At 35.0% G+C, this 14,383-nt stretch overlaps 1 protein-coding gene across 8 annotated transcripts in view; it reads right to left on the minus strand.

Annotated features, from left to right (window-relative positions):
- Tbc1d5 (TBC1 domain family member 5) overlaps positions 1-14,383 on the minus strand; it is a 458,701-nt gene that overhangs the window by 276,334 nt on the left and 167,984 nt on the right. For 7 of the 8 annotated variants that reach the window (XM_055614078.1, XM_055614055.1, XM_055614062.1 and 4 more), the window contains one exon: positions 46-115. In XM_055614078.1, the coding sequence (XP_055470053.1) occupies positions 46-115 (70 nt within the window). Of the gene's footprint in view, positions 1-45; positions 116-11,992; positions 12,005-14,383 lie in introns of those variants that run through there. The other variant, XM_055614093.1, reaches the window with a different exon arrangement.

Here is a 14,383-nt window from a genome sequence, read left to right on the forward strand (position 1 = left end):
TTTTGTTATCTTGTACAACTGTGTGTGCATGTAAGTATCACTTACGTGTATGAATTAAAGGTCCCTTCAGAGTCTAAGGTAGAATTTGCTCTTCTTCCATTTTGACTTGAATCTCCTAGAGACAAAAACAGAAACACTGAAATAACAGAAATTGTACAACTGAGTATTTCAGGTTAAAAAAAAAATCACTGTGTAACATAGTGTCATAATAAAAAAAAATTAAAAACAACAGACATATATCATTCCCTTTCCTATCTTCTCAATTTATCTTTTGTACTCAGAACTTCTAAGTTAAAAACTCACTTGGAGGTGAACATACAACCCAATACCAAAATTCCTAATTTGCTAACAGGAAAAGTAAAGGATAATTTTTCTTTTATGAATCACAGAAGCAGAGAACCTTGTAAACCATTTAATTACATGTTAATAATAATGAACAAAGGCAATCTTTTGTTAGAGAACAGATCTCCTTTTCTAACCAGTAAGTACTACAGCCAAAAGAGCTAGTACAGAACAAAGCTAAAATCTGTTCCAATATCTAGCAACCTAAGCAGACAAGTAAAGGAAGATACAGAAAGGGGAGTTGGTGATCAAGAATACACTTTAAGGAACCTTCCAATATATCTTAAAATCTCTTCCATTTTTCCCATTAATATTTGCTTAACTGCTTACTGTTATGTTTTGAACTGCTAAAAACATTAGCAAGACAAAACACAGAAAGAAATTTAGCCAAAAGATATGTGTTTTCTGTAACAAAATTGTTTTCCCTTAAAAAATAAGAATATTCGTGAAATCAAATTTAGAGTAAATAAAAATATATCAGGTTCAATATTATATAAGAAAAAATTTTAAACTATTTTTAAAGCTAAGTAAAAAATTCTTATAGTTGGAAGTTTGGTAGCCAAAGTGCTTCCTTTGAACAGGGGGGTTAAAAAAAAAAAAGTTTGGTAGTTTACTTCATTATATATATATTTTAAAATACAGTTTTTTTCTGGGAAATGGTGGCATATGCCTTTAATCCCAACACTTTGAAGGAAGAGGCAGGCAGATCTCTGTGGGTTTGAGGGAAGATTGGTCTACAAAGTGAGTTCCAGGACAGATTAAAAAAAAAAAACCCGTCTCGAAAAAATATATATACAGTTTTTATTAGGCAGTACACGATTAAATGTATCATTTCTTATACAAAGCATATTAGGACCAGTATATAATTAAATTTTATACTTCTAATCCTGGCAATGTAACTTTCAAATCATTTTCTATTTAAAATCATAATAATTTAATAACTTGCCCATTATGACTTATAATTCTGACTTATAATGAAATATATAAGGTTCTACAATAGACCTGGTCACAAAAAATTGTAAAGATTACAGTTTTAAAATAAAATTAATTTAAATTTTGTATATAAGAATAAGGTACTTTGATTCCATAATTAGGCAACTCATTAAGTGGCTACTGAAAACTAAAGTGTGTATGGCAACCTTGTGTTGTTTAACATAAGAATATTAATTCTACCTGAGACATTGGCAGGTATGACCAGCATATTCCAATGTTAAGAAATAGACTCACGGGGGCTGGAGAGATGGCTCAGAGGATAAGAGCACTGATTGCTTTTCCCAAAGGCCCTGAGTTCAATTCCCAGAAACCACATGATAGCTCACAACCATCTAAACATGAAATCTGGTTCCCTCTTCTGGCGTGCAGGTGTACATGTTAACACACATTGCATAAGTAATAAATAAATAAATCTTTCAAAAAAAAAGAAATTGACTCAGTTCTCTTGCTGAACTGATTTTTTTTTCTCTTCAAAGTATATTTCTGATAACTTGATGGTCTATTTAAAACACAGTGATTTCAGCATCCAAAAAAATGATACATTATATTTTAAAAAATTAAAGATTATGATAGTTGTATGTGTGCTAATTCTTTGAATACATGGATACGAATAAACATAGAAACTTTTATTTCCATTAAAAATTAATGGAATTATCCTAATCTAAAATGATAGAAGAAACAGTATCTCAGTTTACTGAACAAAAATCTCCTGTAGCACATGGTCTTGAACAGCTTGTAGACACTTCCTGTGTGGCATTCCACAATCACTACAGAACAAGTATTATGTTATACACTGAAAGTCAGTCTTCTTTTATCATAAGATGTTGCAAAGATTTTGCATATTTTCCATAGTATGTAATTGTCACCAGTGAAAATGCCACATTAACTGTAACTCCAAGGTACAAATGATTGTAATAAAGAAACAAAAAGCAGATTTCCTCTCTTAAAAACATACTAAATAAGGTATGGAATTGTTACACTAGCAATATTTAAGAAAATTTTGTTTGTTATATGGGGAAAAGGCAATGACGTTTTGAAGTGGGAAAAACTGCTTTATCCTTTCAATCCTATAGATGAAATTAATTATAGCAAATGCTTATGAAAACGTCTGTTCCTTACAGTTATAAATTCACAATTTTAGTATAGATGCTTTAGATTCTTATTTTGGAGGAAACAACTTTTTCAAAAGTTTACCAAAAAAAAAAGTCAAAGTTTGTAATTCTAGAAACTGGAATATTCAATAGGCTAAGTCCTGTATGAATTTTTATTTATGAGAAACCTTATGTTATGTTTGTCTTATGTTATATTTTATGGAGGGGCTCACAACTGATTACCAGGAGAAATAACAGACAACAGAAAGCTTATGATACATTAAATATGTGACATGCTGAAAGCACATCTATAGGATAATAAAACGCCAAAAAAAAAAAAAAAACCACAAGCAAATGTTATTCTATTACTGATGCTAATCTGCTTTTAAATGTAGCAAAATAAGTTTTAATTTTAAAAGAGAAAGAAATAAATGCAATGTCAATATAATCTTGAAACACGTGTGTAGTGTTCCCCGGAGATAACAACAGAGGGTGCAAGAGAGTTTAATATGATGTTCTAGTTGTTATAAATTTTGGAACCAATTTGTCAGATAACCAGCAATAAATGAAACAAGTCTATACAGACTGACTTCCAATCACACACACACACACACACACACAAAAAAAAAAAAAAAAACCACACAAAAAAAAACCACTTAAACTTTTTTTTTAAGTTCTTGAAGGGTAATACATTTTTATTTAGATTTACATTTTCAGCAATAATTTTGTTAATTATTTGAGATTTCATACAATGTGTTTTTAACATACTCACCCTATCAATTCCTCTCCTGCTATCTCTTTAACCATTCCATCCCCTGAGAAATTGACTGTCTAGTTCTTGAGACTTTGAAATTAGTTGGAAGAAGAAATGAGGAAAAGTTCACACAGTGTTGTGTGACAAAAGTCATAGAAAGCTATACATGGAATTTAATGGAACAATCTTATTTGAGTTTGAAAGTCCAGAATTCTGGAGGAAACATAGGCAGTAGAGGTCTGGACTGTGAGATTTTAAGAAAATATGGTTATTCTAGGAAATGATCTAGAGGCAAACCCTTTTATATATATTCTAGAGTGAATTCTAGAATTCACTCTACCCATGCCATGAGAACTTGAATGACGATGAATTAAGAGGTAATGTCTAATGACAAACACTTAAACTTACAAAAGTCTTTTAGTGTTCATATGACAAATACTGCATTGTGTTTTAGGATAATAAATTTCCTTTTGTTTGAAAAGTAATTAAGTAACAATGTAAAAAATTTTTAGGATACAATTTTTATTTTAAAGGTATTTCAAAACCTAGTGTACAAAGTGATCTGGATATTTTAACTCAGATTATATAATATAAATATGTGTATAAACTGTGCAATTATACACTATACACATTCGATGCTTTATGATAATTTACAACATATAATAGTTTACGCACCTCACCAATTCTTGTGCTACAAACGTGTGAAATTTATATATTATTGGATTGTTATTAACTAGTAAGCAACTTTGTAAAATGACTTTACAACACAATTAAAATAGTTTAGCTGGCTCATCTCTTGTCACCAAATGAAGCTTTCAGTGCTGAGAGTGGGTTACATCTAACTGAGTTGTTAACCAATGGGGCCCCATGGGAATTCACAAACAATCCAGGCTGTTAACAAGGCAAAAGGTTGCCCTGCACAAACTGACAGAGAGGCTATATAGCAAAGACAACACCAGCACAATGCATAAAAATGAAGGAGTAGATCTTCACCTGCATTCCTACATTCTATCATCTTTGATACAGGAAGATATTCTGCACACTACCAAAAGACAAATGTAAACACCAATCCAGCTACAAACCCTTTGATCTACAATGAGATCTTGCTTGTAAGATAAAATGGTAGCACAAAGCATGTGGGACTAACTAACTATTATCTGACTTGACTTAAGGCCCACTATGTGAGATGGAACCCATGCCAGATATTGCGTAGGTGACCAAGAACCAGGGACCAAGGGTAAAAGCAAATATTACTGGTATAAAAAAATGTAGCAATAAATGACTCCTAATGACATTCAGCTATGCTCATAGCTCAATGCCTTGCTCAACCATCAACAGAGATACTTCCTCCTGCAGCATATGGGAACAAATACAGAGACCCACAGCCAGACGTTATGCAGAGAGTGAGAGACCTTGAAACACTCAGCCGTAAATGGGATGTATCCATGAAATCCCTCAGAAAAGAAGGCAAAACAAGCATAAGAACCAGAGGGGACGGAGGCCACCAAGAAAACAAGGCCCTCTAAATCAACATGATCAAAGCTCATATGAACTCACAGAGACTGAAGCATGGCCTCATGGTTCTATACCAGTCCGCTGCATGCATATTACTGCTTCCAGTTTAGTGTTTCTGTGTGATTCCTGAGTGTGTATACAAGTGGGTTTCTGATTCTTGTGTCTTCTGCTGGGGCTCTTTTCCTTCCATTTGTTTGTCTTGAACAAATCCAATGTAATAGTTTTTGTCTTATGTTATGTTTTATTTTGTTATATTTCACTATTATCTCTTAGAAGCCTGTTTTTGTTATTGTAGTATTTTTTTTCTTTTCCTATTCAGAAATAGAAAGGAAGCAGATCCAGATGGAAGGGGAGGTACGGAGGAAAAACTAGGAGGAATAGAAGGAGAAAAATTATAATCAGGATATACAATATGAGAAAATAATCCCTTTTCATTAAGGGGAAATTTTTTTTTAAAAAGTAGTTTGGCTCATTTGAAGGAAAAAAAAATGATGCTACTTTGTGTTGGCTAAAGTGAAGACACAAATCTCAAGTATTTTCAAACAATTTCTAACATATATGTATCTAAATTATTATGACAAAAATACTGTAACTTTAACTTAAATTTCAAATAGCTGAGTAGACTCAAGATATGCTTTTGGTTTTAATGACATTCATACTGAGATAATGATATTTATTGGTTTGATCCATTAACTGCTGAAATCATGCTAAGGGAAGGTTTAAATAAGTCTCTTTAGGATTTTTCATGCACAAACATCTGCCTGCTTCAAGAAGAAGCAGAAAATTCAAGCTAGGTTAAGTTAAAAACAGCTAGAAAAACACTATAAATAAGGGTAGTTACTCAAATGTGCCTTTAGTTTACATCTGAAAGCACTGAATTTGAAAGTATCATATCATGCTAAGTATGAATATTGAAAAACATTGCACAGTAAAGATTGGCTCAGTCCAGTTAAAGGATTACTGACATTTTATGATTTTATGATAGTGTGTTAGGGAGGAGCTTTGATTTAAACTAAGATAAATGTTTTTTTAAAAAGCATAATAAGTACTACAAATCTTCACTACAAATCAAATTCACTGAAAACTTCATGTTCAATTAAAAAATTTATAAATCTATCAAAATTCAAAAAAAGTATGAGCAGAGGTATGCAGATCTTTTAAAATATATTTTCTACTAAAAAATTGCTACTTTAAAAAAAGAGTTTACTAAAATTCTAAACCCATACCTACTTGTATTTACCATTTTACGATAATTCATAATTATTTATTGATTAGAATGTCTTATTAAACTTATTGAATAATAATTTGAAATAAAATTATATCTTTAAACATATGATGAACTAATGACCAAATCGAACTATCCTTACACACCAGGGAAGATGTCAAATTACTTACTTATTGATTTTAAACAGTGTAAAAAAATAGGTATGTAGATAAATTACAAGTAGGCCCTAATTAATAAATACATTTTCTAATTCAAGCTTGCATTAATGTACCTGGATTATGTAATAGTTTTTCTAGGATTTTTAAATTCTGCAGACAGGCTCTTGTTGAGCACTTCTTGAACTGATATTACAGAAAATAGAAAGCAGGGGACACATTACAGCTCAGAGAGCAGAATAAGTTGGCAGCTTCAGCCATGTGGTTCTGGCTTTAGAGTCAAGGATATAAAAAAGGGGTTGTAGAATCTCTCAGCCCCTCAGGAAAGGTGCTGAGGTCAGGCATGTGTCATGGGCATTCCTGCAAGGCCACTGTGTGAAGCTATGAAAGCCAAGAGTGGATTTCATTGGAAAAATAAAAATGTTGCAGGTTCCAAAGTCACAGGAAACCTGCTAAGGGAAGCTGCTTTCAGGCACTGGAGCCAACCCAAGAGAGGGGCATGTTTGCAGTCAACAAACATGAAAGGAGCCAAAGACCTGAAAAGTGCTTTGACATCAGAAATGGAGATTCAAGTTTGGAATCTGCCCAGTTTGCTGGCTTTCAGTCTTGCTTTACTCCAGGATTTCCTCACTATGCTCCCTTTTCTTCCATTTGGATAGGTAAAAAATATGTTTAAAGGCTGTGATCTGCTTTTTTATTTTATTTTTACAGAGGTTACAACTAAGAGATTTCCTTGAGTATCAGAAGAGACTGTGAACTTTGGACTTTTACAACAGTGTTGAGACTGCATAGTGTATGGGGACTTTTGAAGTTGGACTGAATGCATATTTGCATTATCATAGGGTCATAAGCTATGTTGGTCAGGGAGTAGAATGTGGTAGTTTGAATTAGGATGGCCCCCCACAGACTATATATTTGAATGCTTAATCAGCAGGGAGTTCATTATTAGGCGGTGTGGCCTTGGTGGAAGAGGTGTGCCACTGGAGGTGGGCTTTGAGGTTTCTAATGCTAAACCAGGACCAGTGTCTGCCTGCCTGTCTCTGTGTTTTTCTCCCTCCTCTCTGCTAATTCAGATGTAGAACTCTTATCCACTTCTCCAGCACAGTGTCTACCAGTGTGCTGCCATGCTCTCCACCATGACCACAATGAACTAAACCTCTGAAACTGTAAGCCAGCCCCAATTAAATGGCTTCCACTAAAAGAGTTGCTGTGATCATGGTGCCTTTTGCAGCAATAGAACACTTACTGAGACAGTGAATATCATGTTAAGAAACTGGTTCTTTAACATAAGTAAATACCAAGGCACTAATGGAAGGGTTTTAAGTATTAGGAGAATATAATAAAATCTTTAGTTTTTAAATAAAAACTGACCTTAGCTTAATTTGTAGATGAGAGAGACTAAATAAACACTAAGATACATCCATCAATATTGAGAATAAAATTAGCATCTGGAAGGTATGGCAACTGAATACCTTGAAAGCTTTACTATTTAAATCACAGTTGAATTTTTATTAACTGATTTGATTAATATCTAATTTTGTTTTGTTTTTTTGAGACTATGTCTTAATATACTTTGGCTGTCCTAAAACTCACTACTGTAGACCAGGCTAACCTCAACCTCAAGAGTTTCACATGCCTCCTCATGTGTCACCACACCCAACTATATTTGAAAAGTTACTTATTCTCTAATAGGTAATAAGTAAATAGTTCCATTTGGGGAATTGGGAGTAATTTCATGAAGAAAACACGATTAACTAGAGCGATAGGTAGAAAAACTCGAAAAATAAATCCATTAATAATACAATAAAAATTATTACAAGAGCTATAAAGAAAATGTAGCACGATAAAGTAAAACTCAGTGCCTGGCAGGGGCAGGGAGTATGGAGGGTCACTGGGAACACTACAAAAATTAGTATTTAATTGAAACAAAAATAAATAAATAAATAAAGACTGAGACAGAGAGCAAGTGATCTATATTTCACTTGAATATCTAGGACAAAAACAACTACATAAGAAAGATTTACCACAGAAAGCAGCACTTTGAAAGGAAAATAAGGCATGAGCTATGGGAGAGTAAAGGAAGAGTGAATACTGAGAATGGTAAAAGTAAAGGGTTTGGGTGGGAATAAAGGTAAGGAAGTTGGGGGGAAAAAGGATAGAGGGATGGGTTAACCAAAACAAAAGACATATTAAAAGCCTTATTGAAACCCATTACTTTGTAAGCTAATTCAAAAATAAGATTTTTCTTTAAGAGGATATTGAATGAAGGTATTCTTTGCATGTATGTAATGGTCCCATCAGATATAGGTCACTAAAAATCCAAGTGTCAAGAATAAGATAGTTCTCTCCTATGTGTTGTTGGTCAGAGTTCTATCAGATTACCTCAATACAGGCCTTTCCTACTGTAACAGGCCAAGACAGTGCACAGGATCCTCTATCTTGTATTCTTGCTGAGTCCATTTCAGATTTAACTACAATATGATCTTCCTGATAGAGAATCCAATGGAAAATTATCCAAATAATTCTAGAAAACCAAGGTCAAGATGCCCAAGCTAATTTATCTTGGCTTCTGTTAAACTGCCTACTTGAGCAGAACCTCCCCCTCCAGCTTATTGTTTATCTTACTTCTTTTAAACTGCTTGCTTGCACAAAACATCTGCCTATGGCTGCCAAATGAGAGAGATTTCGGATGGGTTTTGCCTTTGAAAGCCCTTTGCTCTAAATGCTTGACACTATACTTAAGTCTGGAATATCTGAGTGTACTCCCTATCGACTAGAATAGGACTTATACTTCCAAATATGGGATCAAATCATACCACCAGGATGAGCTTTCCCTAGAATTGTAGCACTATAGCAAGCAAACCACTAGACTGTCAATCAGCAATGTCTTCAGAAAACACTATTCAGAGAAAAGGGGTAAGTTGTCAGAACTGAAATAGTCAGGCTGTGCTTGCCTATAATCTTAATACTTGTGAAGCTAAGAGAAGAGGTTCATAAATTTGTGGCCAGCCTTTTTGATGAGACCCTCTCAAACCAACAAGATGAGACTGCCTGAGCCAATACATCCAAAGTTACAAAAGCCCAAAGGTTATCAAAATGATTCATATGCATGGCCAACCCACATTAAATAAATTGGTTCTAACCTGGGTCCCTATTTGCATTATATTTCTTTCAGACATAAACATGTTCCACCTCAAGACTAAGGTACTAAGACAGAAAGTAGAGAACTGCAACCAGTCTAACAAAAATGAAGATATGTTCAAGAGGCACTTGATTCTCTCAATTTCACTATCAAGACTACTGAAAAAAAAAAAGAGAGCCTCAACCAACTGGAATTTCCCCAGGAAATTTCATTTTAGGAGAAGGAAAAGGCAACAACCAGAAGAAGAGTTTTGTTTCTTGGAAGGAACTTTCTTACAGCCCCAACAACCTCTCATATCACCAAATAGGATGAGACTGAAGATCAGACAATGGTGGGCCAGACCACAGCTTGCTTAAGTGTGAATTCCTTGGCCTTCTCCTTAAATGTGATCTTACTTCAGGACTCTGAAGATGCACTTGAAGAATTAATTTTTTTTTGTCCCTCTTCCCAATGTGGTCACATTAAATAAATCCCCCTTTTCTGAATTCCATATTTAATAGGGCTTTTAAAACTGACTTATTGACTCATAACCAAACCTTCGGCAGAGTACAGGGAATCATATGAAAGAAGGGGAGTTAGTATGATGGGGAAAGGATAGGAGCTCCACTAGGACCAAATATATCTGGGCACAGGGTCTTTTCTGAGATTGACATTCAACCAAGGACCATGTATGAATATAACCTAGAACCTCTGCTCGGATGTAGCCCGTGGTAGCTCAGTAACCAATTGGTTTCCCATAGTAAGGGGAACAAGGACTATTTCTGACAGGAACTCAATGGCTGGCTCTTTGACCTCCCCACCCCCTAAGGGAGGAGCAGTCCTGTTAGGCCACAGAGGAGAGCTTTGCAGCCAGTCCTGAAGATACCTGATAAAACAGGGTCAGATGAAAGGGGAGGAGGTCCTCCCTAATCAGTGGACTTGGAAAGGGGCAGGGTGGAGATGAAAGAGGGAGGGTGGGATTGGGAGGGAATGAGGGAGTGGGGATATAGTTGGGGATACAGAGTTAACAAAATGTAACTAATAAGAAAAAATAAAATTAATTTAAAAAAAACCTGACTTATTGAACATGGGTGGCCAGACCACCCTTGGCACAAGTTGTGAGCCCCAAGTTCAATAAAAATGTTGCATTTAAGACATTAACTATAAGGAACAAAAGGTACAGGAAAAGCTATAAAAGAAATAAGTCATATACAAAGCAGGGAGTTAGACACAGTCATATACAAAGACCAGGAGTTAGACACACCACCTCGCTGGCAGATATGCAGGAAGAGGGGCCATGGCTGAGTAATAATGATGGAGAAATCCAAGATGGTAGCTTCTTCACCCTCCTCACTTGAGACAAAAGCCTGAGAGCTTAAAACAAAGGCAGTCTTTTGTATCCCACCAGCAGAAGCCCCTGCTAATAGACTGGTTCAACAAGTTCAAGGCCTGATCAGGGCATGTTACACAAGAGTTCTGGGTGAATCAATGATCCTAGCTTTCTTCAAAATGATCAACCTTAAATTAGGGAAAGGAAAACTCTTCAGAGACTTTAAAATATCCCAACTCTAGAAAAAAGACTGTATTTTTGGGGAGGTTCCTAGTACCCTCTCTGCTTTGCAGAGGGTCTTTTACTCTGTGTGGCTGCTGTGTTTTCTCACCCCAAGTAAACACATTTTTTCAACTGATATTTCTCTTTGAGAATCGATTATTGTTACATATTGGGCTTGAGATTTTTATTTTCTGCCTTTTAATTCTTTAGTTGGCAGGAAAAAAAAAAAGCAAACAACGATCAAGATCCTTAGTCTATATCAAATATATTCTACCTGTCATAATTAAAGGTGAAAGAAAAATGTTAAAGCAGGTTAAAGAAATTAATGATCATCAAGCCTCCCCTACAGACAATACTAGAAGGAATACTGTAGTCTCCAGAGAAAGATAAGCAGACTTAAGAGACTATAGGAGGAAAAATACACATGATGATAGTATTAAAGAACTCTAAAACTATCAAATACTATGAAATCAAAATGACATAAAAGAAATATACACCTTGCAGTTACAAATATGAATAGAAACTGCTCAACTTAGTCTCAGTTGAACAGAATGGATTAGAAAACAGGTAATCTTTTTGTTGCCTCTAAGAAACACATCTTACTGCCAAAGATAAATACTATTTTAGGATAATATGAAAAACATATAATCCCCACAAATAGAATCAGAAAATAAATTTACACTGCTATTCTGACAAAACAGAACTCAAACCAACTCTTGTCAGAAGAAATAAAGAGGGATTCTGTTTAAGTGGTCAATCCAGCATGAGGAAATTACAATTTCAAGTATATATGCACCAAATATAGACTCGTTTTATATTCTTACAACAAACACTACTACCTTTGAAAGTCACAGACTGACATCAAAGCAGTAATATCGGGAAACTTTATTGTTGCACTTTGACTTTAGACAGATGAATTGCACTAAAAAAGAATGAAGAAATGTTGGAAATAAAAAAAACATCATAGGTCAAATGAACCTAGCCAACATATATAAAACATTCTACACAAATATTACATGTATGTTTATTTGTACACTATACTCATTTCACCATGAACTCTTCTCTAAAACAGAGAATATAAAGCAAATCTCACCAAATATAGAAAAACCAAAATTATATCCTATATATTCTATCTGATCAACATAGGATAAAGCTAGAAATCAACAGCACAAGTAACTACGAAAATTTACAACACATGGAGATTAAAGAACTATTTAATGATGACACAAATCAAGAACACTTACTTTGATCATGGCGTTATTCCAGAGATGCAGGCACATTTAACATTTATAAATCAATAAATATAGTCACTACTAGCATCAAAAACCAAAGTCATATCACCATTTCAATTGATGGAGAAAAGGTCTTTGAAAAATATCTATTTATCCCTTCATTGTAAAGATCTTGTAATAAAAATTAGGGCTTGATAGGGCCTATTTCAATAGAATAAAAACTATCTATAGCAAACTGATAGCCAACATTATTGTAAATGGGGAGAAAAATCAAAGTATCCACATTAAAATCAGTAACAAGACAAGGGTGTCCATTTTTACCGTTCCCATTCATTAGAATGCTTGAAATCCTAGCTAGAGCAATAAGACAAGAAAAAGAAACAGATGAGATACAAATAGGAAGCACAGACATCTATCCATATTTACATATATTATAATTCTATACATGAGAGACCTAAGAGTCTCTGTAAAGAAACTTTTAGATCTGTTAAACACTTGCAGGAAAGTGACAGGTTAGATGTTGTGAAATTAACCTATCTGTTAGGTTTCAAACTCCAAAAGGCAGTGCTGATAGGATTTCTGACAAACAGATCAAAGCTCACACTCATCTGTCCTCAGGAAGCTACAAAATTAATTTCTGTCTGTCAGAAGGAGCTACTTCCCTACTGACATGTACCAAAGCTGATCTTAACTTCCAGACAGTGAATGGACTCTTCTTTCTAGCCCCCAATACCTCCTCCAGCCTGTTCTAGATCAGTGGATTTCCTTGCCCCAGGCTGCAAGCTAAAGGTTTTTCTTTATAGACCAAGAGTTTTTTTTGTTTTGTTTTGTTTTTCCCAGCTCCCACTCTGTTCTCTGCTCCTAGGGAGCAGTTGGTTTGGTAGCTTATCGACACCCTTGCTTACAATATCCAAATTAGAAGCCTTCCCTCACAAAACAAAGAGACTTAGAAAATAATCACTGAATAGATATCATTCATAATAGCCTCAAAGGAACTATTTTAGAAAAAAATTAAGGAAGTGATGAACTCATTTACTGAAAACTTTAAGACACTGAAGAAAAAAACTAAAGAATACACCAGAAGATGGAGAGACATTCCATGTACATGGATTGATAGGATTAATGTTGTAAAAACAGCCACTCCAATGATACATTCCAGAGGTTATTTCTCTGCTTGTTAAAGAATTAGAAGGCACAACAGGTAGCATCAGAGCACTCTAAACACAACAGCAACAGAGTCAACAGTGGAAGAAAGCACTTACCAAGAATAAGGAAACACACACACAGCAGACATACTGTGAAAAAGATCATGTGCAATGCAGGTGGGGGAGAAGAGGATTGTAGAGATACACGATGCAGGACATCGGACACACTGGAGACACTAGGAAAGGCAAAAAATCTAGCATGTTCTTGAGGTCTGGGTCTTTGGTTGAGGTCAAGCAGTCTCAGGCCATAAACATCCAGGAGAAAGCTACAGTTGCTAGTTTTTACACACTCATCAGTTGTTCCTAAACTCTCATACTTGGACTCCCTAGGACAGCTTCACCACCACTCTTCAACACAGTCTTGCTTTGCCAAGTGCCCCATGAGTTTGTGGACTTGGAGTCTTCACCATGGCTTTGCCATGCCAAAACACAAATTCACTCACGACTTCATTCACATTCACTTGGGGCTTCTTCCTCTCCCTTACTGGCTTGGCAGATTTTTATTTCCTTAGATCAGTGGTGTCATTTTGAGATAGATACCTAGTTGCTGGGCAGATATTCTTTGTTTACTTCAGGTTATTGTTCTGTTAGTTTCTTGTGGGAGTTCTTATCAGGCTTAGGTGTAAACGATCCTTTCCTTCTTGCCCTCCATACCTAATTGGGGATTAAGGGTAGGGTTATGGGTGCATAAATACATCTACATAAAGCCTACCCACTGCAAATAATACAGACAGATGCTAGATTTCAAGAGCTATACAAGTATCGTCCAAGGACTCATGTTAAGGTGAGATGATGCTGGCTAACAAGCCATCTTCAAAAGAGCTTTTAAATACATAGTTGGATGAGACAGGTATTTTTGATATTTCAAGGTTAGTAGTTAGTGTTTCTAAGGTTGTAGGCATATTGACTTCATTGTAACTTCCTATACAAATTCTTTCAAAAATAAAAAAATTTATAGACATTAATAAGTATAGATACCCTTTCTGTGTTGTACTACAATAATAAATAGGCTTAGGTTTCAGGATAGAGAACCCCAGCTGACCCCAGCTTCACTTAAGTGTTTCTAGGTGTCTGTTACATACCTATCCCTAGACAGCAATCTAGCACTGAAACTGGGCTGGTTTCAAGATGTAGTCCTTCTTTTCTTTCTTTCTCTTTTTAAATGTTTTCATGCTATTTTTGTTTGTTTGTTTGTTTG

The sequence above is a fragment of the Psammomys obesus genome, unplaced genomic scaffold (genome assembly GCF_907164565.1).
Source record: "Psammomys obesus unplaced genomic scaffold, mPsaObe1.curated_primary_1811, whole genome shotgun sequence".
NCBI lineage: Eukaryota > Metazoa > Chordata > Mammalia > Rodentia > Muridae > Psammomys > Psammomys obesus.